General features: G+C 43.4%; 3 protein-coding genes across 11 annotated transcripts; 1 reads left to right on the top strand and 2 right to left on the bottom strand.

Annotated features, from left to right (window-relative positions):
• Positions 1-214: 214 nt before the first annotated feature.
• LOC112252190 (calreticulin) lies at positions 215-7,498 on the bottom strand. The gene is made up of 10 exons (XM_024423218.2): positions 7,480-7,498; positions 5,973-6,110; positions 5,311-5,412; positions 4,825-5,028; positions 4,399-4,493; positions 4,080-4,289; positions 3,435-3,548; positions 1,519-1,662; positions 1,342-1,434; positions 215-1,181 (listed from the first exon to the last, which is right to left on the bottom strand). Exons 2-10 carry the CDS (start codon positions 6,064-6,066, stop codon positions 978-980), a joined length of 1,260 nt encoding a protein of 419 aa, XP_024278986.1. The 5' UTR covers positions 6,067-6,110; positions 7,480-7,498; the 3' UTR covers positions 215-977.
• Positions 6,217-11,795, top strand: lg06h19orf44 (linkage group 06 C19orf44 homolog). 6 transcript variants are annotated; one of them, XM_024423212.2, is made up of 9 exons: positions 6,217-6,721; positions 7,950-8,069; positions 8,204-8,872; positions 8,968-9,370; positions 9,542-9,624; positions 9,804-10,278; positions 10,398-10,496; positions 10,749-10,915; positions 11,404-11,795. In XM_024423212.2, exons 2-9 carry the CDS (start codon positions 7,962-7,964, stop codon positions 11,491-11,493), a joined length of 2,094 nt encoding a protein of 697 aa, XP_024278980.1. In that variant the 5' UTR covers positions 6,217-6,721; positions 7,950-7,961; the 3' UTR covers positions 11,494-11,795. The 6 variants fall into 6 exon arrangements, 4 of the variants coding, with proteins under 4 accessions (XP_024278980.1, XP_024278979.1, XP_042178984.1 ...); XR_006083582.1 differs by lacking the exon at positions 6,217-6,721 and adding an exon at positions 7,568-7,761 and having other exon boundaries at positions 10,690-10,915; XR_006083583.1 differs by lacking the exon at positions 6,217-6,721 and adding an exon at positions 7,569-7,761 and having other exon boundaries at positions 10,407-10,496; positions 10,690-10,915.
• Positions 11,796-11,942: 147 nt separating this feature from the next.
• LOC112252187 (calcium homeostasis endoplasmic reticulum protein) lies at positions 11,943-22,620 on the bottom strand. 4 transcript variants are annotated; one of them, XM_024423207.2, is made up of 18 exons: positions 22,429-22,620; positions 21,811-21,984; positions 20,671-20,709; positions 19,834-19,997; positions 19,445-19,582; positions 19,204-19,355; positions 18,907-19,018; positions 18,725-18,814; positions 16,469-16,658; positions 15,424-15,605; positions 14,734-15,190; positions 14,293-14,546; positions 14,025-14,158; positions 13,866-13,952; positions 13,335-13,469; positions 13,027-13,182; positions 12,343-12,623; positions 11,943-12,230 (listed from the first exon to the last, which is right to left on the bottom strand). In XM_024423207.2, the coding sequence occupies exons 1-18, from the start codon at positions 22,451-22,453 to the stop codon at positions 12,193-12,195; spliced, it is 2,808 nt and encodes a 935-aa protein (XP_024278975.1). In that variant the 5' UTR covers positions 22,454-22,620; the 3' UTR covers positions 11,943-12,192. The 4 variants fall into 4 exon arrangements, with proteins under 4 accessions (XP_024278975.1, XP_024278976.1, XP_024278977.1 ...); XM_024423208.2 differs by having other exon boundaries at positions 15,448-15,605; positions 22,429-22,619; XM_024423209.2 differs by lacking the exon at positions 20,671-20,709.
• Between the last annotated feature and the right edge of the window lie 2,842 nt (positions 22,621-25,462).

Below are 25,462 nucleotides of genomic sequence, written 5' to 3'. Positions count from 1 at the left end.
GAAAAGGCCCACCGCCCTGTCCCGAGTGTCCTCAGAGAGGCAGAGACCTGCCATCGCCCTGTCCTGAGTGTCCTAAGAGGCAGTGACCTGAAATAAAACACACGGTCAAGAGTACCTCTCCTCATTGTGTCTACAACACCAAATTAGAACGGTTACAGCAAACCCATCCATATCACAAAATCACTAAGAATCTAACCTTTCTGGAATGCAAGTCTCCTGAAAATACTTTTATTGAAATAAAAAGCTTAATTTATTCACTGAAATTTAAACAGTACTCTGTGAGTCACAGTTTAGATCCTTTAGTCTGATAGTCATGTCTGCGGCTGCCATACAACTAAAGCAAGGTCTGAGACAGCAACATGTACAAAATAGATCATGGGAGAGTTATGAATGGTGGACAAACAGGATGATTGTAACGAGGGAATAAATTAAAAGCATGTTGACTATAATAATTTATAGTACAGTACTGCATACAACTGTATAAAAATAAATCAAACAAACTACAACTGATATTTACCCAATGTGTTTCCCAAAATAGACAGCATCAGATAAGATTGATGACAGTAATGTGGGGAATATAATCCTTTGCTTTGACACTGAAGGGATGAACTGATGGTAGCTGATGATAAAAGCAAGGAAGCCAGTGGCAGCGCCACCTAGAGCAACTGTAGGACACATGGACAGGACAGACCACATTCTGAACAAAGGGGGAAATTATCCTAAATGAATCACTCACAGAAACATAAAACTTAAACCCAGTTATTCAACCCTAAACACCTATTAAAAAAAAAAATAGTTTAAAAAAATGGAACCTCTAAGGCAAACATTGCCTGCCCCTTTCCCACCCCTACACCTGAAAAATAGGTTGCCAAAGGAAGGGCAAGTCCATAGGGTATTACTCAATGTGATGATGCACAGCAGTCAGTCCATTGGAAAGAAGATAGGGCGGGACAGAAACATCTTCTGTTCAGTTTAATTTACAACTCGTCCTTGTCCTTCTTGGGAGTTTCCTCTTCCCCTTCTTCCGTTGGGCTGTCCTCTTCCTCCTCCTTTGACTCATCCTCCTCATCATCATCATCATCTCCCTCATCATCAGCAGTGTCCTTCTTGCTCTTCTCCTCCTCTTCTCTCGCTTTCCTCTCCTCCTCCTCTTGTGCATCTTTCATTTTCTTTTCTGGTTCCTATTTTACAAATAAGGAAAATGGGTCATTGAGAGAGCACTGTGGGTCGGTTGTATTTTGGTCTAACATTTGAAGAGGAATAGCAAATTGAACTCATACTAACTTATGCCAAAATAGCGTATCATGCGTAAAACGTATCATGAAAATAACAAAATCCTACCTTTGTAGTTCCCCAGGTTTCATTTCCAAACTCCTCCGCCTCCTTTACATCATCACCAATCAGGAAGTTGTCAAAGATGGTGCCAGACTTCACCTATAGAAAGACAGACAAACAAATGTAACATCAAGCCCATAGTTACCCTTCAGCTACAAATTTCTCATTCATTGTCTAACATACCTGCCACAGGTCCAGACCCAGCACTCCAATGTTGTCAAACTTGTAGATGGAGGTGTCGGCTGTGTAATCAGGGTTATCAATCTCAGGATGCACCCAGGTACCTTTGTAGTCGGGGTTGTCAATCTGCTTTGGATTCCACTCTCCCTGAAAAGACAAGCCCAGATATTAGACTACCAGTGGTGACCAACTAGCTGTATAATGCAGCTCATGGAAGGATAACACTCATGACTGTCTTGATCAGGTCAGGTTACAGGAGACCACAACCCTACAGATTATCTTTCAACCCCAACAGAGGAGGAGAGATCTAAGGGTCTGAAGAAGTGGGGGTTTTATGGCCCCCACTCCCCTGGTAAATCTCAGGCCACAGACAAATTCCTTTGTCCTGTCACTATGAAGAACCAGCCTCCGAACATTAAACATGAAATAAGGGGACTTTGGAACAATGGTTTCCGTCAGCCACAATGGTGGTCATGATAATAAGTGGACTATGAAAATGTATGTCATTTTTGTTGTGTTATTAAAGGTTAATAGATGTTATTATGAAAACATTGTAATGTGAAGGGTTTTCCTAGTATATGTTTGATGTTTATACATTGTACATTGTATGGAAAATATCCAAATCAAAGAGAATGTTTTGGGGAAGATGAAATGTTAAGTTAGTTGTCTAAAATGGGATTTGAGAAAAATCTAGCCCTTGCCTCATTAACTTGGTACGCCCAGAGAATTGCCCTAGAGGCGGCTACGCCCACTTTTGACCCAAGGGTATAAAACCTGTGAGTATAGAATTTACAACAGGACTACGTGACCTCAGCTGCAGCAGGGTCTTAAAAAGTAAACAAACCCAGAATGCAACGCAAGTTTGAGGACAAAGAAATAATTTTCTACCCAAGCTATGGATGAGTAGCTGTGTCTAAGCGGGTGAATTCAAGTCGAACCACCTAGCCTCCATCTCCCATCGAACCGTGGTATCTAAAGGGTTTTATTCCTATGCTGTGAGCTCTGAGCTACAGAGCTGTCTGTCCTCAGAAGACCCCTTCCAGAGAAAGGGGTGGGGGAACAGACTCCTAAGCCAAAAAGGACACTGACACTGGGAGGACGAGCAGGGAGGACGCGCAGGAGAAGTGCGTCATCGAACCGCGGAACGGCCCACGCAGAGAATCCCCGGAGATCATCACCACGTAATTACATCATTATATTCTGACCCATAAGAGCGGCAGTTTGAGGCAAAGCTAGGTTTAGAATAGCATAGCTGACAAATTCACCCAAATGCATATTTCTCGTGTACTTCTTTCTGTTCCCTCTCTTTTGAAATTCCCATTGTGGGTAACACGCGCCATAGTGTGTTGGCCCATTATACTAAGTTCTAATCAATAGCCTAAAATATTTTGTCTATGTGCATCTTTTATCATCATTTTAGCTTTTAGTAAATAAATATTCCATTAAGATTGGTGTGGTACGATTTCATTAGTGGGACCCGGGTCCGTGCAGATTCACGGGCTATACGACGTTCAGAACGAGACTGTCAGAGGCAACTGGTTAATTAGCGGCTGTTGTAAAATCGATGTTCTTTGAGTTAATTTGGGAAATAGAATCTCAATAAAACATAGATTTCCCATGGTGCCCCAGGTTAATGAGTTAATAATTTCTTGATTCAGTTAAATCACGTAATTAGAAACATGTAATCATTCGATGAGCAAGTCGTCACATTAACTAATACAACGTCACAACAACTCTATAATAACTTGTATTAATAAACTATTTGTAAGTATTGTATATGCTCTGAATGCATGAAGATTCTAGAGTATATTAACATAATAAGCTTAATCAGAATTTACATAAGCGATTATAAATGCTTATAAATTAATCATTGAAGTTATTTAAGTGTTGTTAGCCACTGGTTCAAACTCAGTGTGTACCTGATACTCCGGGTTGGGGATCACAGGAGGCTCCCACTCTCCATCCATGTCCACATCCCAGTCATCAGGCTTCTTAGCATCAGGGTCAGGGATGTTCTCAGGCTTCTCCCAGCCCTAGTGAGAAAGTTCAAGATTAGTTGGCCAGTCACAGAACTTAAAGTGCTTTGGACAAAGAGAGAGAACTCCTGAAATGGTGTAACTAAACCAGGACCACAGAAAGCTCAAGCTCTTTGGCTTTAATAGTCAAATTACTGTTAATATCAGGAAGAAAGATCATACAACATTTTCTAAGCACAATGGGCCCATAATATGGTAGAATGAAATGTGATAGCCATCAAATTCTTAAAAATGGTTTTACCATTATGTAAGAGTAACTAGCCTTGGGGAAACTTTGGGATCTGTCCATTTTACAGTGGATTGATGGAACTGTGTTTCCTGACTAGATGCATTGGGCCGAATAGGGAAACAGCGCTGACTGGACACCAATGCAAAAAAAGGGCTGAGCCTCTTCAGCGCATTGTCATTCCCAGTAACAGCTTATAAACTTCTTTTAACTTGGATTACGTTTCTCAATCGGGATTCTGATATTCCCTATATCAATGCTGGTTTACTTTTGATCAAATGTCTTCGATCAAAGAGGCTCACCTCTGGCTTGGTGTCTGTAGGATCGTCAATCTTGGGCCTGTCGTCCCAGTCCTCTGGCTTCTTGGCCTCAGGGTCCTTGATGGTCTTTGCGGGCAGAATGTCCCAGTCCTCCTCCAAAGTGCCTGACTCCACCTTCTCATTGTTGATCTTCACCTCGTATGTCTGGTCCGGGTTCAGGATCAGAGTGTACAGGTGTGTCAGCTCGTCATCCTGAAGGGACAAAGTGGAGAACAGCAGGGGTCAGGTTAGAGGCAAAGAAAGGCCTGATGGGCAATATGCAGTAACAGAATTCAATGCTGAGAAATTTAAAATGTCTTACCTTGCATTTGATTTCTTTCTTGATGAGGTGGTTCTTGCCTTTATAGTTAAAGATGACGTGAACCTTCTTGGTGCTGTAGCCACAGATGTCTGGCCCTGTGGGATGGATGGGTAGAAAGCATTTAATATAATGATTGTTATATCAATAAAACACAGAATATACCTTAAAATCCACATGTTTCTGAAAATGACCAAGGGTCACAAAATCTATTTTTATTGGTCGCATACACATATTTAGCAGATGTTATTGCGGGTGTTTGCGAAATGCTTGCTTGTGTTCCTAGCTCCAACAGTGTCGTAATATCTAACAATTCACACAAATCTAAAACTAAAAGAATGGAATTAACAAATATACACAGAGGGATTAATCTCTGACCAAAAATCATTCCTCAGTCAGAAAAACTAGTGGTGCTCTGCACCCACTCACCAAACATGATGTAGTACTGCGAGTCTCCGTGCATAGCTGCCTGGTCTAGGTCTGCTGGGAAGATTTTGACATATCCGCCGCCACAGTCGATCTTCTGCTCGTGTTTGACAGTGAACTGGACCACCAGGGGCTTGCCCTCGTTGCTGAAGGGTTCAAAGCGGCTGGACATAGCATAGAAACGGGCATCCTGGCTGGTCTGGAGGCCTGTGGAACAGGTAAGAAGAGAATACATTATCATCAGTAGGTATAAGGTATAGGAGGCGAGTAATGTATAGTGAGTTTACAGTACTGTATGTCATGTGGATTACACTTTGATTAGTGTTGGCGAGAATACGCTTTACATGTGCATTTAAAACAATCCACAATCTAAGGGAGCCATTTGCAACCATTTGGCATATGCAAACTCAGACTCAGTGAAGGAATTGGGCATAACTCCATATTGAAACATCTTGTGATCAAACTACTGTATATCCCTATTCAGCTCACCTTTATCGGCATCAGCATCGCCATAAAACTTCCCAGCAGTCAGTTGCCACTCTCCATAGTCAGTCTTGTGCTTTGATACAAGCCACCGGCTCTTCCATGCATCTGAAACCAACATTTACATTCTTATCAGTCAGGATCTAGGGGAAGTTACATGGATGAGTAAGGATGGTAGGAAATCAACGAACAAATCAAAAGTGAAAGAATCAATAATGACAATAATGGATTTCACCTTGATACTATGTCAAAAGTTATCTTGATACATACACAAATGGTGCGACTTCTACACACAGTGTAAAAAGTCTGACCATAATGATATTTTGTGTCAATTCACTTTCAAATAGATTTTATGCAACAACAAAAAAATCCAATAAAACTCAAAAACTTCCTTGACGCACAAGGTGTAATCTCATGTTCCACATTACAGAAAACGTGTATTTTAACAGAAACTACACAAATGGAGCTTTTTCCAAGCAATAGCCTAGATACCAAAGTGATTGACTACTACATGCAGGAAGAACATTGAAAATGTAATTAAAGACCGTAAAGACCAAAACACTACGTTAAAGGGTACGGTATGGGCACTTGATTAGATCATCCCCAAAACATAATCTATCACATATAAACGTTTAAGCAATGATCAGTAAGACAGAAGTCGCATTTACCTCCATCCTGAAATTGTTCCTTGAAGTATACAGTAGCGTCGATGATGACAGCTAGCGATGCAAAAACTGAAAATATTGCCACTGCGACCCTCATGCTTCCACCGTCCCGCTGTCCAGGTTAACTGTGTCGTTTAGCTCCTTGAAACCCAGTAATAAACGCTCAAAGAATAAGGAAACAGGTTATATGATCATTTCTAACTCCGTATTCCTTCACAGATGGCCGCAGCTCATTGGATGTGATCCTGTCCAATGAAATGAGACCACGAGTTATTTGTCGGAAGTGCTAGGATTACACACAGAGAGGAAGAGTCAAAGAGAGAGGCCCAACTCGACGGAAAATCTGTCTCCCTCCATCCAGCAGGTTACGTTTTTTCGAACACCAAGCAAGGAGTTTTTGTATGGAGGTCAATGAGCGAGTGTCGAATTTGGTCAACAAAAAACGAATGATTTATTTGCTACGTGAAGTTTATTTGATCGAATAGAAGTTTTGTCATGTTTAGGTTGTCATGAGTGTAGTGATATAAGTAGGACACGTGACATTCCGGCATCTTGCGTTGTCTCGAGATGGCTATATGCATATTTATTGTAATGAGGCTAGTAGCATAGCATCTTTCCATCCAATACAGGCGGTTGACGTCAACAACCCTCGTCAAATATTCAAGAGTGTTCAAATAATTAGATTTATCAGCAGCAAGATTTGTGACCTGTTGCCACAAGAAAAGGGCAACCAGTGAAGAACAAACATCATTGTAAATACAACCCATATTTATGCTTATTTATTTTCCCTTGTGTACTTTAACCATTTGTACATGGTTACAACACTGTATATATACATAATGCCATTTGTAATGTCTTTGTTTTGAAACTTCTATGTGTAATGTTTACTGTTAATTTATATTGTTTATTTCACTTGTGTATGTTATCTACCTCACTTGCTTTGGCAATGTTAACACATGTTTCCCATGCCAATAAAGCCCCTTGAATTGAATTGTATCCACCGATCAAAAGAAAGGATAGACGGGGCTGCTTTGTGGACAACAACTGCCACTGTTAGGGGGGAGAGAAGCATCTTATCAGTATATCCTTCATCTTTGTTTACACATCGGCTCGAGGTCTAGGATCAGATTTCCCAATCCCTAGATTTAACGGCATGGGGGATAAAAAACATCTGACATCTGAACCAGAGGTTAGAGGCAACCTCTTCAACACCGAGTGGGCCATATTTTCAATAAATTCTCTGAATTTGTAAGAGCAGCAATAATAGGGGAAGAGAGGGAAACAATTTAGTTTATGTTGTGGATAGGTTTGTAAAATTGTGAAAAACATGTTCACCTATTCTGAGAACCAAGTGGGCTATTCAAATGTGCATGATATAGTCTAAATGCACCTTTCCACACAGTTACATAGCAAAATAAACGTCCCTCCAATGTTGACACACACATCCACTAGGCTTACCAAATGCCTCGTTTAATGCAATAACAATAAAATATGGACATGCATGACATACCTCTGAAAGCCCATGCCTCTTAGCTTTCCGTAGAATGGCGCGTTTAAATGATGTCATGTGAGTAAACTGCGATTCGTCCCATGGATACGAGGGACGCTGTTTACAGTGAAACGTTGGATACATTGTAGCGATCGTAGCGATCGTAGCGATCATGTTGTTGCTACAATGTTAATTTGAAAACGGACACATCTAATCAAGTGCATATGTCGTATGCACTCGTCTATACTTGTTTTGTACACGACTGCAAAGCAGATATATTCTTGCTAGCAGCCCAGTGTAAATGTAGGTCACTGTGTTTTTTAAAACTGCTTAGAACTACTTACGATGAACATAGCTTTGCTGTTGTTGTTTTTTAATTCCTGCATTTATTTTTCTATTTCATACGATCAAAAATGACAACGCAGATGTTTTGCAAATATCCAATTGTTGAACAGCTAATCTAACATTCATTTGAATGTGTTTCTAACAAGCTAATAGATAGAATGTGGAATCGTTGTGGCAGGAGTTCAGCTCTGGAAAGAGCACAGGCACAGCTCTCAGAGAGGAGAATTACCAAAAACACTGCTGACTCGAAGAGTCATGGAGATCCAGTAAGTTCAAGTTAATTTATTTTATACCTTACACCCAATGGTTGTTCATTAGCTAAGCTACCCAGAACTGCAAGAATGGTGGGTGCAAAGTATTCACAGAATGTTTTGCATTTCTATTGCAATTTTCTCCCCAGGGATATGTGGACACCATTGCCAATAGGAGAAACACCTCACAAGCCAGACAAACCCCACTCCAGGACCTGAGCGACCTATCGTTATCCTTAGAGGACGACCCACCACCAGAGAGCGTTGGGGCTGGTTGGGGGAGCAGGTTCCTCAAGAAAGCCCCTCCACCTGCTACCAGCCAATCTCCAGCCCAGAGCAGGACCCAGACACAGCCGGTTGAGCCCAAATATGTGACCACATGCCAGAGGAGCTCACAGAGCGCGGCCCTGAGCCGACTGGCCCTCATAGAGAACCGCATCCGAAACCGGCAACAAGCCAGGGATGGACCAGCACTGTCTAATAGGAGTACACCACCAGCCCCCCAGGAGAGGGAGACGCCCCTGACCCTATCTGACCAGTCCAGCAGTGACCTCAGCATGAAGGGAAAACGCTTCCTGAAGAAGTCAGTGAATACATCACCTACACCTGCTGTAGTTCCCAAGGAGAAAGGCCCAGATCTGGATCTCATGCCATTGGGTGGTTTCAAAGCCCCTACTCCTCCAGTCAGGGTGGCCAGTCGAGGTGTGACTCTGGACAGTGATGAAGAGGATATGAGGAAGCTCCTGGGAGGCTCTTTTGAGTTGTCAGAGGATAGCCTGCACAAAGAAGCAAGAGTGTCCTCACAGACAACTAGACAGGTGCCTTACTAAGAGTGGTATTATGTATTAATAGCAATTTAGTACCAGCAATGTGCAAACTAACCACCATCTCTCCTTTTGCTTGTATTCCACAGTCCTTCGTCAAAAGAAGCCAAAAGGTATCACCCTCACCCCCACTGGTAGACTGGCTATCCTCAGTCAGAGCACTGTCCCGCTCCCCACCCTTTCCTCAACGACTCGGGTCCCCCAATCGCTTCTCCAGCCAAGCCCTGGCACAGCACAGCCCTTCTCTCTCCATCCGCAGTGCCTCAGTGGTCCTCTCTCCATCGCCCTCTCCCCCCAACACTCCCGCCTCAGGCAGACAGGGCTCCCCCCGGGCCAGACACCTCAGGTGCTCCCGGTCCTCATTGTCAGCCCTCAGCGAGGTGCGCTCCCTGGAGGAGCTCTTCCCTGAGGCCTTGGGCTCCCTGGTGGAACTCTACCCTGAGGACCTGCCCTCTGACGATGCCATCAGTGAGAAAAGTGGGGTCTCTGATGGTAAGATGTCATGCGTTAAATATCTGTAGTCTGAGTTGTAGTGAAAAGCAATATAGAAATGAGTAGTGTTTTTCTATATTGTTTTGAGTGTGAAGGCTAAACAGTGATGCAGAGCGCTTTAATATAATTTACAAAATTCAGTTGATTTATTAAGTCATGTTTTCTCTACAGAATTCAAGCTTAACATTATGTCACTGGACGACCTGGCACCGGTCATCACGCTTGGAATGTCTGAGAACAAAAAAATGAATAAGGTTGGTAATAATGGCAGCCAGCCACCCCTGGAGCCATACAGGAAGAGGCTCGCAGAGCTACAGCGCTCTGTACAGGGCCTGATAGTGTTGAAGCACAGATCCCCTACTTTGTTTTAATTCTGAAAATACTTAAGTAGATGCATGATTTTTTTTTTCATTTCTGATGTTTTGTTTTCCAGAAAGAAACCAAAGCGGTCAAGGAACTTGCCGCTAGATCATTTATGGAGGAAGTTTCCAGTGAGGAGCAGATCCCATCAGAGGAGCCCAGGAAGGAATATGAGAGTGACTTTGAGAGTGAGATCAGGACTGAGACAGACAGGAGTAGGGTGAGTGAGATCTCTGAGCACCTGGGATACGGGGACAAGGACATGTCGGAGGTCAGGAACTACATCGTCTCGGACACATCCCGGCAAGACAAGTACTCCAGTGTCTCAGGGGGAGACCGTCACGTCACCCACACAGACTACAGTAGAACCGCTGATTCATTCACTGGCAGAAGCAGCAAGGGTTCCTATTCCCGATCATCATCTCGCTCCCACTCTGTGGCTGACACCATCACGCCTGTGTGGAAAAGATGCTCGCCCAGCAGAAGGAGCGTGAGAGAGGCTGCGGTGCAGACCCAAGCAGACGGACTGGCCTACACCTGGTCCTCCGGTTTGTCCACTAACTAACTGCAGTAATATTTGTAACAGCAAAAACAATATTGCCATTTTAGTCAGTGTAATGTAGTAATGGCTACTTGTCTGTCATACCTTTCCTTACATAACTGTCAGTCTGTGTAGGTATGGCCGCCCTGGGGCCAGCGGTGGGGATGGCCTACGTGGATCCAACCCCTGTTGCAAGTCACACCGTCAGTGCAGAGGCTGTGGAGGGTATGTCCTTACAGCCACGGTTCAGTCACAAATTCTCACTAATTTAAAAAATAAGTTAAAACATATTTTAATAAAATGCCTCAGTTGAGCCTCAATCGCTACACTGCGACTCATGCTAGTCGACGCATTGTTTCACCCACCTCACTGTCACTATCGTTAACACAATGCCTGAGGCCTAATCTCTTATCTACAGGAAAGGCTCAGGTCTTCAACCTACTGACCACACCTATATTGTGTCTACCTCCTCCCAAGCCCTCAGTGCGTACAGCCCTGCTGTGTTTGCCCTTAACGACATGCTGAGGCAGCAGCTGGCCCTCACCAAACACTTTGTCCAGACCAGTCGCCACCTCCACTCCTCCTTGCTGCAGTCCCTGGGCCCTGCAGACTACACCTACACCACTCTGGAGGACACCAAGGAGGTATGCTACTCTATTGCCCAATCCTAAATTCATTCCTACACATTTACAGAGTACTGAAGGTATAATTGATACCTATCCTCTTATGAGGGGCTCTCAACCATTGTTAAATATTTGCTTTGGCCAGAAGATAGCGACCCTACCTGAACGCGATGTGCCATTCCATAATAGCTGCTGTGGCTATACTGGTAACTAGCAGTATTTCAATCTTCAATGTAGCAGTGTGGATAAAAGTCCAATTTGAAGTACAGTGGCATATCCCATCCCTGAATCAAGATGTTTTCCGACTCATATCTCGCGCTGGCTCGTGTCTTAATGTAACCATGATTGCGTTCCGACCTCCGTGTAAACAAGCATAACTGTGGTTTTCACACTTCTTACACTGTCCAGTTGTAGTCATAATCCAAGACAAAGATTGGCATTTTCTGATTTTGTTCAACTTTTCCTTAGTTGTAGTGGGATTCAATCAACCTGTGCGATCTTTGTTATAGTTCATTCGCTGTCACAAGCCTCCCCAGCTGACCATGGAAGTGGCCTTGGAGGAGGTTCTTCAGGAAATGAGAGAGTATCACTATATCTGACAACCAGGAGCTGCCTTGATTGCACTCAGCACTGGAAATGTATGGACACTTTACATGGTACTATTAAAACATTTTATACCAGATCATTTTTGTAATGAAATGTATTAGTTGGTGCATGTGAGACTGACCTACAGATCAGGACATCCTTATGACAAGATAATTTACTGAGTGTCATGTTGAAAAGATTGTACCGCTTTTATATTCAGATCAATGAGGACATGTAATGCTGTTCAATAAAACGTTTAAGAACTGGAATCATTTTTTAAAATCTTGATATTAAATGGACCATCTTTGATGCTTGATTCTGAAGGGACCATTTGTCTTGTTATTTACAGTGTACATTTAAGTTCAAGCGGAGACAAACAGTGCATTTATTCAAACAAATTAAAATCTTTACAACGTGTGGTTAGAGGGTAATTTTGATTCACATTTGACATTACATCAGTGGGTGAATTCCACAAACGTATTTTATTTTTCTTACAAAAGAGCAACAATACTTTATATCCATTTCCAAGTCATCAAACACTGGAACATAAGAAAATACATGAATGAGTATCACAAAAAAGCAACATTCAAAACCTTCTGGTATGTGAGGATTTTTCAAACAGATTGAAACATACTATAAGAACATTATTCTGTACAAAAAAACTGACTGAAGAGGTATGTTCTGGGTTAGGTTTGTTTGCTTTACGATGCACATTATTCAGTGGGAGGGGGCTCTTGTGGTTCCCGATTCACTGAAATAAAGAAGACCTTGTTATATTTTAGTTTGTCATATCACCTAAAAAATATACCTATCCACTACATCAGGATTTCACTGCAACAGTTTAAAAAAAAGAACACTCCTACCTTCCTCCCTTGCTTTCATGCGAGCTACAAAGTTGTAGCTCTTGTTCCTGCGGTAGTTCTCATAAGGGTCATCCAGAGACACCCCCACTCCTTTATACTGGTCCCACTTGTCCCGGAGTTCTCCCCCCTTGATGGGGTCCTGGATGCCCTGCTCCTTTGCTCCAAGCCCCCCAGAACCACTCCAGCCCATTTTCATGAGCAGCTGATGGCCCTTGTTCTCCTCTCCCAGCCTGCTGTCTGGAGGCAGGACCGAGGGGGCTGCGCCCAGACCAGACGTAGCTCTGTGGAGATCACAACCAATACATTCAGTAAAGACAAAATCTACAGCAGGGTTCCCAACACTCCTTGGGCCCCCTCTGACGTTTCACATTTTTGTTTTAACAATTAGTCAAAGGCTTGATGATTAGTTAACTGAATCAGGTGTGCCAGTTTCGGGTTAAAACAAAAATGTGAAATGTGTGGGTGGGGCCCAGAGGAGAGGGTTGAGGAACCCTGATCTACAGCCTTCAATGCTCTGCTTTACCTTTTCAATGTGACAGTGATTATCTCAATGGCGTTACTATTTGGTCTCGACCTTCCCAAAAAACCTAGCCCTATTATATACACAGATATGCAAGCAATATGTCAGAGGGAATAGACTGTGTGGACGGCAGAATACAGTGCATGCGGAGATGAGGGACTTACGGAGGAGAGGGGCTACGGGACTTCTGGGAGGCAGGGGCAGAGGCTGGGGCAGAGGCGGGGGCAGGCCTCTCTTGCCGTCTCTTGTCAGGAGAGCGAGATCTGGAGCGAGACCTAGAACGAGAGCGACTGCGGGACGACCTGGATCGGCTCATGCTCCTGTGGAGGTGAAAGACAAAGTCATAAGCATCAATGTCTCCTTAACGGTCTGTCATGTTGGTGGTGCAATTAGACAACTATTATCTAACAAAATTTGAATTTCAGAGGTCAAGAATTCCTGTTAAAAATCAGGAAGAATCCTATCTGCGTACCTGGAGCGAGATCGGGAGTAGGAGCGAGATCGGGACCGGGAGGAGGAGCGGGAGGACTTGGAGGATCTTGAGCTGGATTCAGACGAGGAGCGACCCTGACTATGAGAACGGCTGTGTGAACGACTACCGTGTGCACTGGGAGAGACAGAGAAACCACATTGTTAACACACTCACCTCTCATACAGTTTTTACACTTACCACAAGCGGCCAGTGGCACAATAATTGGGGAGGACGGGCCAATAATAATGGCTGGAACGGAATAAATGCTATGGCATCGAACACAAACACATGGTTTTCGATGGGTTTGATACCATTCTATTCACGCCATTCTCCAGCCATTATTTTGAGCCGTCCTCCCATCAGCAGGCTCCTGTGACACAGATGGGAAAAAAGACAGACTTACAAAGCATTTGTATATACCTGCTGATTTCAAAAGGCACATTTATTTTATGTTAATAGACACCCAAAGTCTCCTTATACTACAGATACGTGTGTCTGTGTGTGAGACATAAGGCAGGCAGACGGTCTCACCTGTTGTGTTTCTCCTGGCCCTTTCGCCTCCTGGCTCTCATCTTGGCTCTGAAGAACTCATACAGGCCGTTCTGTTCCCAGCCCTCACTGACAAACACATTGCAATCAATAGAGCACATATTGCATTGACCACATGAAGTGAAAATGTTTGCGTTTTACCTGTTCCTGGGTCCGTCATGGGAGGGGGGGCTGTAGAAGGCCTCCACAGCAGCTAGCAGGCGCTCACTGGGGGGCATTGGGGGAGGCAGACGGATGTCTTTAGGATCCAGTGCTTTGTAGTCATGGTCTTCCAGCTAATGCACATAAACAGGTAGAGAACACAACTGTTTAGACCACGGTGGTCAAGAAATATATGCATCTCCATAGTGAGCTGTGGAAAAAATGTATCCTTGAAAAGCAATAGACATCTTCATCCCTTTCTACTCACTTTGACTAGAGGGGCCATGAGTCCGGCGGGCAGGTCAAAGTAGGGGACGTTGGGGACCAGGCTGGGGTCATCCTGGTTGACGTGAGCCGGGGCCGGACGCTGTCTCATGTGGGGGGACTGGCCGTTGAAGCCGTGGGATGGGGGGCCGAAGTCTGGGTGCTGGTTACCCCCCCAGGGAGGGTGCTCTCCTCCCCCCATACCCGGAGGAGGGATCCTCTGGTTAGGGTGGTGGTGTGGAGGGCCCATGTCCTGGTCAACACGCAGGGGCATGGGGAGATACTCAGTTAAATTACATGTTGCAGCCAGTACTTTCAGTTACTGATGTAAATCGCTACGTGATGGTGGTCAGGGAACTAAACCAGAGAGGTGCTCATATACAATAGTCATAGAAAAAACAGTGAATATTGAGCTCCCATGGTGGGACCTGTCCTGGATTCTTACCTCCAGGGAAGTCTCCCTGTGGGTAGTCAAAGCGGTGTGGAGGGTAGGGCGGCCTTTCAAAATGGTGCCTGGGTGGAAAGTCATCCTGCATGTAGCGCGGCGGGAACCGGCCGAAGTTGTGGGGAGGTGGGGGCGGCTGGTTAAAGGGAGGGGGACCTGGCTGGTGGGGCGCGAAGGGCCCTCTGAAGTGGGGGGGCCTCTGCATGCGGGGGAAGGGGTGCTCTCTCTGGCCCCAGGGGGGCTGGTCAGGTCCCTGGTTGCTCCAGGGGGGCTGGTCGTACTGACCGCTCCAGTTGGGAGGGGGCTCATTCTGTCCTCCCCCTCCACTCCAGGGACCCCCCTCCCCCCTTGGAGGGCCTCCGCTCCAGCTGGGGTCCCCCCTCTGCTCGTTCCAGATGCCCTCGTGGCTGTTCCAGGGGGGGCACGGTGGGGGAGCCTGGGTGGGGTCGAACGGAGGCTGAGAGGGGACAAAAATAAAACTGGTGTTTAGACGGAGTCTCATCTTCCATGTTATTGTACCTTCACCACCACTCACTCATCAACTCAACAGTTTGTTATCATGGGACTGATTCAAATGATAGGAACATCAGTCATTCTGTTCAACTCTACGACAACAATAAACCTGTAAGTATATCCACACAGAATATTCCTTATAGTTTTACATAATAAGGGAAAAGTCCCACTACACACCAACACATTAGCAGAGCAGCTTACTGGCTGATTGGGGTTCCAGCCTCCAGACATGTGTTGTGGGTCGAACCAGGGTTTAGAGGAGGCGTTATCAGAGTGGCCACTGTTGGCACCGGGGTCCGATCTGGACTGGGCGCCGTCATAATCACCAGGAGGGCCAGACATGGACGACTTCACCTCTCCTGTTGTTTTAAGTTTTGTCACATGCACAAGTACAATGAAATGCCTTTGACACCACAAGACAGTCAGAAGGATATTTGGTTAAAGGGTAAATATGGCTACAGATGAAGAATCTACCCATAATCAACATGTAAACAAAATCCTGAAGTGCTTGGGTCTGTGTACACAAGAAACAGCCTAAAAGTCAATCAAATCTTTCACCCACTTCTCTACGGTGCTGTTTTGCTAACAATACCCTCAACATAATGAAGTGCCTGGTGTGTTTTTGTGTGAGAGAAGTGGTGTAAATTACTTAAGTAAAAATACTTTAAAGTACTACTTAAGTAGTTTTATTGAGTATCTGTACTTTACTATTTATATTATTTTTGACAACTTTTACTTTACTACATTCCTAAAGAAAATAATGTACTTTTTACTACATACATTTTCCTTGACACCCAAAAATATGCACTACATTCTGAATGCTTAGAAGCACAGGGAAATGGTCCAATTCACACACTTATCAAGAGAACATCCTTGGACCTCCTCACTGCCTCTGATTTGGCAGATTCACTAAAGACAAATGCTGTATTTGTAAATGATGTCTGAGTGTTGGAGTGTGCCCATGGCTAACCATAAATATATATATTTTTTTTAATTGTGCTGCCTGGTTTGCTTGATATAAGGAATATTTTATACTTTTGATACTTAAGTATATTTAAAACCAAATACTTTTACGCAAGCAGAATTTTACTGGGTGACATTCACTTTGAGTCATTTTCTATCAAGGTATGTTTACTTTTACCACCACTGTGTGTGTGCATGCATGAGAATGTGTGTTTATGCATGTGTGTATGAGTATGTTCTTCTCTCTCTACCCTCTCACCAGGCTGAGTGGTGACTGCCTTAATGTCAGGCTCTGCTGCAGCTAGCTGGCTCACTGCTGCTGCAGTCTGCTGCTGAACCGCCAGGTTGGCCACAAACTCCTCATGCTGCGTCTTCAGGGTCTGGATCTGTTGCTGGAAGGCCAGCTGAATGGGCTGCACCACGGCAGCATACTCTGTGATCAGAGAGGCCTGGGAGAGAGAGGAGATGAGCAGGAAGATGGCATTGTTAGTGCTGCAGACAACACTATTGGTGAATGTCCTGGCTGGAGTGAATAAAATCATTAAAATTAAACCAATACGCTGTAAATGTTTTCTATTTTGATGGACCTTCTTGTGCGGCATGGGGCAGGATGCATATACAGTGGGGCAAAAAAGTATTTAGTCAGCCACCAATTGTGCAAGTTCTCCCACTTAAAAAGATGAGAGGCCTGTAATTTTCATCATAGGTACACTTCAACTATGACAGACAAAATGAGGGAAAAAAATCCAGAAAATCACATAGTAGGATTTTTAATTAATTAATTTGCAAATTATGGTGGAAAATAAGTATTTGGCCACCTACAAACAAGCAAGATTTCTGGCTCTCACAGACCTGTAACTTCTTCTTTGAGAGGCTCCTCTGTCCTCCACTCGTTACCTGTATTAATGGCACCTGTTTGAACTTGTTATCAATATAAAAAGACACCTGTCCACAACCTCAAACAGTCACACAGGATTTTTAATGAATTTATTTGCAAATTATGGTGGAAAATAAGTATTTGGTCAATAACAAAAGTTTCTCAATACTTTGTTATATACCCTTTGTTAGCAATGAAAGGAGGTCAAACGTTTTCTGTAAGTCTTCACAAGGTTTTCACACACTGTTGCTGGTATTTTGGCCCATTCCTCCATGCAGATCTCCTCTAGAGCAGTGATGTTTTTGGGCTGTTGCTGGGCAACACAGACTTTCAACTCCCTCCAAAGATTTTCTATGGGGTTGAGATCTGGAGACTGGCTAGGCTACTCTAGGACCTTGAAATGCTTCTCACGAAGCCACTCCTTCGTTGTCCGGGCGGTGTGTTTGGGATCATTGTCATGCTGAAAGACCCAGCCACGTTTCATCTTCAATACCCTTGCTGATGGAAGGATGTTTTCACCCAAAATCTCACGATACATGGCCCCATTCATTCTTTCCTTTACACGGATCAGTCGTCCTGGTCCCTTTGCAGAAAAACAGCCTCAAAGCATGATGTTTCTACCCCCATGCTTCACAGTAGGTATGGTGTTCTTTGGATGCAACTCAGCATTCTTTGTCCTTCAAACACGACGAGTTGAGTTTTTACCAAAAAGGTCTGTTTTGGTTTAATCTGACATTATGACATTCTCCCAATCTTCTTCTGGTTCATCCGAATGCTCTCTAGCAAACTTCAGACGGGCCTGGACATGTACTGGCTTAAGCAGGGGGACACGTCTGGCACTGCAGGATTTGAGTCCCTGGCGGCGTAGTGTGTTACTGATGGTAGGCTTTGTTACTTTCGTCCCAGCTCTCTGCAGGTCATTCACTCGGTCCCCCCGTGTAGTTCTGGGATTTTTGCTCACCGTTCTTGTGATAATTTTAACCCCACGGGGTGAGATCTTGCGTGGAGCCCCAGATCGAGGGAGATTATCAGTGGTCTTGTATGTCTTCCATTTCCTAATAATTGCTCCCACAGTTGATTTCTTCAAACCAAGCTGCTTACCTATTGCAGATTCAGTCTTCCCAGCCTGGTGCAGTTCTACAATTTTGTTTCTGGTGTCCTTTGACAGCTCTTTGGTCTTGGCCATAGTGGAGTTTGAAGTGTGACTGTTTGAGGTTGTGGACAGGTATTTTATACTGATAACAAGTTCAAACAGGTGCCATTAATACAGGTAACGAGTGGAGGACAGCGGAGCCTCTTAAAGAAGAAGTTACAGGTCTGTGAGAGACAGAAATCTTGCTTGTTTGTAGATGACCGAATACTTATTTTCCACCATAATTTGCAAATAAATTCATAAAAAATCCTACAATGTGATTTTCTAGATTTCTCTCTCTCATTTTGTCTGTCATAGTTGAAGTGTACCTATTATGAAAATTACAGGCCTCTCTCATCTTTTTAAGTGGGAGAACTTGCACAATTGGTGGCTGACTAAATCCTTTTTTGCCCCACTGTATGTGGTTGACTTCTAAGTCCAAGGATTTTAACTGTCAGCCAACTTGCAGTATTTCACTTTACTAGGCCACTAGCCTCAGTCCTCACCTGATACTGGCCCAGGCCCACAGCTGGACTCTGTAACTGCTGGATCGTTACCTCGTCGAAGTAGCCATTCTTTTCCCAGAGTTGTAGAAGCTGTGAGAGAAACAGGAAAATAGAGGGTGTCATTCAACCACAGGTAACATCTATATGGCGCAATGTCTACATTGAACAGGCAGCCCACTGACACGTGTGATCTTCTGCTGCTTGTCCTCCTCTACAGCCAAGAAGCTGGTGCAGTAGATGGGCACCACCACCTTCTGTAGCGCTGCTAGCAGGTCCCTCTGCTGCTTCCTCTGACTGGTGGTACACAATACAAGTATCATGTAATTAACCATGAATACAATGCATGACATTATAATTACTAACATTATCTATAACAGGTGTATTTTATCAGTTTAAAATGCACATAGATTGACACTCACATAATGAAAAAAATGCATTATGAGGATAAAAACAAAGCCTGATTTCCACCATGCTTTTACCAGTGATGGAGGACATCATTGGTGAGATAGATGAGGTGTAGGCGGAGTTCGAAGTGAGCTGTGTCGGCTGTGATGCGGTTCCGGAGGTGTGAGCACATCAGCTCACAGTGCAGTGGGCCCTTGGCGTTGTTGAACATCCAGTTCTTACCAGCCTGGGAGGAACCAGAGAAACATACCACTGACTAAACATACTAGACCCTTCTCCTGCTCATGTTGTGTTAACCTGGTGTCATGAACCTACCGAGATGGCGTCTTTAGTGCAGGTGTCAATGATGGGCTGCAGCATGTTGTCAAATTCAGATATGTCCTGCTGAGTCTCCGCCAGCAGCTTCTGGGTCTGCTGCTCCATGGCCAGAGCTATGGCTGCAGTCACTTGCTCCTGGAATCAAACGACAACCAGTTCATTTTGGACATTAGGAAAAACAACAGCTGTCAAATGTATTTGCTTTGAAACTTCATGTACTCGGTCTCATACATTTTATGACCAGAGAATATAAGATATGGTAACTTTGGTCAGTCTGTACCATGGAGAGCCAGTATGTGCATTTTCTCCAGCCCTGCACTAACACAACCGATCCAACTAATTATGGTCTAGAAGACTCAACGACCCTGGGGTAAGGTGACCCGTACCTGTCTGAGAGTGAGCAGCTGCTGTTCTTGCTGCTGCAGGTTCCATTTGCTCTGCTGGATGAGCTCATCTAGAGATGGTGTGGCAGGGGCGATGGGGGGCGGGGCCAGGATGGCGATTGGTGGAGGGACGTCTAGGACTTCCGTACCAGGTGGATTATAAAGATCTGCAAAACAAGGTCAAAATATCTAATAAAAGACAAACATGATAAGGAACATTGTAGTAGTGATGCGTTTTGTCATTTGCACAGGCAGACGTATATCTGGCCTAAAAAAATGTAATTCATAATTGAATGAAATTCTGGAAAAGCTACCAGAACAATACAATTTTGACATGCAACTATCTTCATGCAACGTCAAGGAATGTTCTCATCTTCATTTAACTAAATTCCTTTATACTTCAAAGAAGTTGATATTGAAAAACATAAAGCGTTTTGCAGCACCTTCGAAACTGAAATAAAAAACAGGAGTGTGTGGATTATTAAGTCACAAAAACTTTGCAGCAGCATTGAAACAATCACAAGCGACAGACAATTATCTCAAAAACCATTAAGAATATCAAGAACAAGAACTTTCTCTAAAAACTGACATACATAGGCATCGCAAAGTACAAACTTGAATTGTGGTTGAAACATCAAAACTACAATGTTTAGACAACGACTAAAATATAAGTATTTTTAGATGAACACCAGCAGTAAGGGTATCCCCCCTATCTCAAAATCATCATGATTGAAAAGTATCAACACATTAAACGCAATACAAAAACAAAGCCTTTGAATCACTGCTGATACAACATGTGCAGGTTGGTAGTAGAATTGCACTTTTCTATCCAGTAAATACCTTCCAACTTATACTCCTCACATTCGTGGGTAGTAGGATCTATGTGGAGAGAAGCACACATTACAATACAGCTGGCAAACAAACAGCCACACATCATAATACAGCTGGCAAACAAACAGCCACACATTTAAATAGTGTTGTCCATAGCTGCATGAAGTATTGGTGCTGCATGGTGTTGTCACAATACTAGTATCAAGATAGTACGAATCTACGATACAAGATTTTACTTGGCAAAAAGAACACAGACGCTGTGAAGCAGACTTTACTCTATGATCCTTTATAACTTTTTTGGGCTTCCGAGTGGCACAGCGATTTAAGACACTGCATCTCAGTGCTAGAGACCCTGATTCGATTCCAGGCTGTATCACAACCGGCCGTGAATGGGAGTCCCATAGGGCAGCGCACAATTGACCCAGCGTTGTCCGGGTCATCATTGTAAATAGGAATTTGTTCTTAACTGACTTGCCTAGTTAAATAAAGGATAAATAAAAATAACCTAATTGTGTAAAATATTGGGTGCTATAGCTTGCTAAAAAAACAAATTTGACTGGTTGACAACATAAGGCAGTTTTTTCCCAACATTGGGACTGTTTTCCATAAGAAATGAAGTCTGCTTCATGTTGTGTTTCCTTCCTTAGCCTACTTCCTAGTATCATACAAAGTATAGTAACAACACTATATCTAATTTGACAGAAATACACGCAGGTCTTCTTCCTGCAATGACTAGAAAGATGGGAGCAGATGTCACAAGTTATGCGACAACATCTGCACGTGGTGGTGGTTGTGCTCCAAAACCTGCTTCAAAATGGACTAAAGACTTTTTGTTACCTATGCAGTCACTTCGCCCCCACCTACATGTACAGATTATCTCAACTAGCCTGTACCCCTGCACACGGACTCGGTACAGGTGCCACCTGTATATATCCTCGTTATTGTGTTACTTTTTGTGTTTCGTTTTATTTTAGGCTACTTGGTAAATATTTTCTGCTTCTTGAACTGCACTGTTGGTTAAAGGCTTGTAAGTAAGCATTTCACGGTAAAGTCTACACTTGTTGTATTCGGCGCATGTGGCAAATACAGTTTGATTTGAATCTAAGATAAGACTATTTGAATGGATAGCTAGCTATATGTGCTACATACGCTGGTGTTGTTCCATTGCAAGCTTGCACCGGTAATAGGCGAAGAAGTCCCCTCCAAACAGAAAAGAGAATTTGGAATTGTCCTTCTGTTTCTCCATTGTCATCTTCTCAAACTCAGGGCCATTTCGAGCCACAAACTGGGCCAGTTTGTCAATTACATTTTTCAGCTCTTGGTCTGTGGAGGAAAACAATACGGACATTTGTATGGTCACATACACCATACATTCTGCACATAGGGGTCTCTTATTGTTACGTTAGCTAACTAAATGTCAAAGCAGAATTACCCCCAGTTATGTACTGCAAAAGGTAACTGTGTAGGGGAGAAAAGTAGTCAAGCAAAAGGGACATTATCGACGCATGCGCGACTAACGTTATAGCTAGCTGTAGCCAGCCGTATCAGTCAAAACAGTCCAGATAGTTCCCTAACCTAAGTATAAATATATTAATTTACTGATCAAAAAACTAATAAAAAGCATAGCATTCTAGCTTAGTAACGACAACCATGTGCCTGACTAGCTTTGGATAAACTAGCTAAGTTAGCTGCGTAGCTTAATTGCACAGCATGCTAAGTCAGCTAGCACATTGGCATTGCTAGTTATTCAAAATTAAAGATACAAACCCTCAGGAGCTATAGGAATATCCATGTTTGTCTTCAATATATTAACAGCGAGTCCACTGAACCACAAAGACACAGATTAATTTGTAAAAATGTTATCTAGCTATGTGGTTTAAGGAAAATACAGCAGCATTCCAGAATGTTAGAGACATTCCGGCACCGGAAGTACTTCGATGACTTCATAATTCAGGGCGCCACTGGAATAAAGCAGCTACAACGCTCCCCCAGTGGCGTACCAAGCACTTGTTGGACTGACAAGATACACAGGAAGTTTAGCAACAAGAAAAAAATAGTTATTATGATCAATTGTTTTCACCCTCCCAAAACTATGATGACTCCAGTTTACTTTTACCTTCTTCTTTTTTGCACTGCCTACATAAGGAAGCAGTCACACATGTTTGTTCCCCTAAATATTCCTAAGAAACTCTCTAACTAGTCTAACACACTGTCCTTTGATTACATGTACAATGAGTATATTTGTGTATATAGACATAAGTGGTCTTGTTTTGAAACTCTGTTCCACTCAGCTGAGCGGTGTTTTCTGCTCTGTCTTTCAGCGGTCCCTGGATACATTGGAAATTCCATCTCTATGTAAAAAAGCTATTGTTGTACCTGTACCAAAAACCTCTCATCCATCTGCATCAAAGGATTACAGACCTGTCACTCTTACCCCTCTCTTGAAAAGATCATCAAGGCATACATAATCAACACCACCAGTCACCTTCTTGACCCCCTCCAATTTGCATACCGGTCAGAGAGAGGGACAGATGATGCCATCCTCGCTCTTACATCTGGTGTACATGCATTTGGAGGGCAGTAAAACCCATGTGCCTATCAGGTACGCAGATTTCTCCTCGGCATTTAACACAATCAATCCGTTGGTCCTCGCGGACAGACTGAAAGGAGACTTCGGACTTGATGCTATGCTTATCACATGGATCACCAACTTCCTAACTGATAGGTCTCGGCAGGTACGAGTTGGCAACACACTCTCTGAGGTGCGCACTACTTCAGTATGGAACCCCACAGGGCAGTGTTCTTTCACCAGTACTATACATACAGACAGCTGCCGGAGCCGTTCCCAGGGCGTCACCTGATCAAATATGCCGATGATACTGCTTTGGTCAGTCTTCTCAAAGGGGATGAGACGGAGGACGGACCTGCTCTGAATGATTTTACTGTCTGGTGTGAGTCCTCCCATTTAAAATTGCATACAGAAAAAACAAAGGACACAGTGATTTACATTTGAAGGAACACTACCATACACACAGTCAGCAGCATACCACCCTGCTTCCCATTTTTGGCTTTCTTCTAAAGCTAAGCAGGGTTGGTCCTGGTTGATTGCTAGATTGGAGGCCAGATGCTGCTGGAAGTCGTGTGCCTCCTACTGGAGGGCCAGTAGGAGGCACTATTTCCTCTGGTCTGAAAAATAATATCCCAATTCCCCAGAGCAGTGATTGGGGCCATTGCCCAGTGTAGGGTGCTGTCTTTTGGGTGGGATGTTAAACAGATGTCCTGACTCTCTGTGTTCATTAAGGATCCCATGGCACTTATCGTAAGAGTATGGGTGTTAACCCTGGTGTCCTGGCTAAATTCCCAATCTGGCCCTTGTACCATCATATTCACCTAATCATCCCCAGTTTACAATTGGCTGATTCAACTATTCCCCATGTCATTGCTGTAAATGAACGTTTTCTCAGTCAACTTACTATGTAAAATAAGGGTTAAATAAAAACACCATCACTGATAAAAGGTGAGCCCATTGAAATAGTGGAGGAGTACAAATATGTTGGGCTAGTCAGTGACAACAAGCTGTCCTGGGATCATTTTACTGATGCTATTTTTAAGGAAGGCCAGCAGGGACTGTATTTCCTACGGACACTGCACTTTTAATTTTGATCTAACCATCATGGTTCTCTTTTATGAATCATTTATTGAGAGCATTCTGTCCTACTGCTTGACCTGCTGGTTTGGAAATGTCAAGGTTGCACAGAAAAATAGGTGGGCAAGATCTGCCATCTCTCTACCTGGGGAGAGCCCTCTATAAGGCAAATAAAATAGCGGTTGACTCTTGCCATCCACTAAACCCTGAATTCCAGCTCCTTCCCCCTGGCCATAAGTACAGACTACCTAAGGTTAAAAAAAGGGCCAATTACTCTTTTATTCCAAATGCAATTCTTCAATTTAACAAAAAAATTGCTCTTAGCACTTGCACTATGAAACTGAAGTTACCCTGCCTATTTGCTTGTAAATATCCTTTGCTATTTATTTACATTTTTTACATGTGTTATGTTTTATGACTGCTGCAAGATGAATTGCTGAGGACAATAAAGTTTTCTTACTCTGAATAGACAAGTGAGTGATAAACCATACATTGATATTTAACAATCTCAGCAAATTAGTTGAATATAGGAGATGTTTTCCAAATGCCAACCATAGTTGGCGCTAGTAATCTCTTTTACATGCTGTCCAGTCTGGTGGCCAGAGCAAATACCCTTGGCAATTGCCATAGTTCACAAATGTTAATTCAAGTGGATATAAAATGGAAAACCAATATTTTGAGGATGAGATCTTTCATATTCTAGTTGTGGGGTGAGGAGAATGCATGTGGATTATATTTTTGGATTTACTATAGTGTCGACTGAATAGCTTGTCTGTCTCTCCTCCCCTGTGATAGATTATAGTGTAACCAGATTATGCAAGCACAATGAGCAGACCAATTATATCAGGTGTGTTTTCCTGAACAGTTCCTGCACAGTGCATTATGGTGTGTGTGTGTTTGTGTTGCGCACATGCATGTGTGATCTACATTCGAAACAATCTGGGGTTATCGGGAGTTGTTTCACGTGCATTATAATAATTGTTCTAAAATAGCAGAACAGAAGTGACAATCTCACACCGAATGTATAGCAGGCCCTTGCAAAAGCTTATCCAAATGTGTGCTTTCTGGTGAATGAGAGCCTATGAAGGTTTCCAACAAGATACACTACAATACCAAAAGTATGTGGACACCTGCTCATCGAACATCTCATTCCAA

The sequence above is a fragment of the Oncorhynchus tshawytscha genome, linkage group LG06 (genome assembly GCF_018296145.1).
Source record: "Oncorhynchus tshawytscha isolate Ot180627B linkage group LG06, Otsh_v2.0, whole genome shotgun sequence".
Taxonomy (NCBI): Eukaryota; Metazoa; Chordata; class Actinopteri; order Salmoniformes; family Salmonidae; genus Oncorhynchus; species Oncorhynchus tshawytscha.
The sequence above is the reverse complement of the archived record's forward strand: the minus strand, read 5'-3'. Positions and strand labels throughout refer to the sequence as shown.

Bases quoted from the DNA above. Each gene is read 5' to 3' on its own strand.
- LOC112252187 (XM_024423207.2), bottom strand. From the start codon at position 22,453: ATGGATATTCCTATAGCTCCTGAGG. The intron at 13,953-14,024 runs GTAAAACGCAAA...TGTGTTTGTCAG, and splicing joins CATGACGGACCCAGGAACAG to TGAGGGCTGGGAACAGAACG. The intron at 13,470-13,865 runs GTGAGACCGTCT...TGTCTCTCCCAG, and splicing joins GGCCAGGAGAAACACAACAG to TGCACACGGTAGTCGTTCAC.
- lg06h19orf44 (XM_024423212.2), top strand. From the start codon at position 7,962: ATGTGGAATCGTTGTGGCAGGAGTTCAGCTCTGGAAAGAGCACAGGCA. The intron at 8,070-8,203 runs GTAAGTTCAAGT...TTTTCTCCCCAG, and splicing joins CGAAGAGTCATGGAGATCCA to GGATATGTGGACACCATTGC. The intron at 10,916-11,403 runs GTATGCTACTCT...TCTTTGTTATAG, and splicing joins CTCTGGAGGACACCAAGGAG to TTCATTCGCTGTCACAAGCC.
- LOC112252190 (XM_024423218.2), bottom strand. From the start codon at position 6,066: ATGAGGGTCGCAGTGGCAATATTTTCAGTTTTTGCATCGCTAGCTGTC. The intron at 4,290-4,398 runs GTAAGACATTTT...TTGTCCCTTCAG, and splicing joins AGAAAGAAATCAAATGCAAG to GATGACGAGCTGACACACCT. The intron at 3,549-4,079 runs GTGAGCCTCTTT...CTTTCTCACTAG, and splicing joins CTACAGACACCAAGCCAGAG to GGCTGGGAGAAGCCTGAGAA.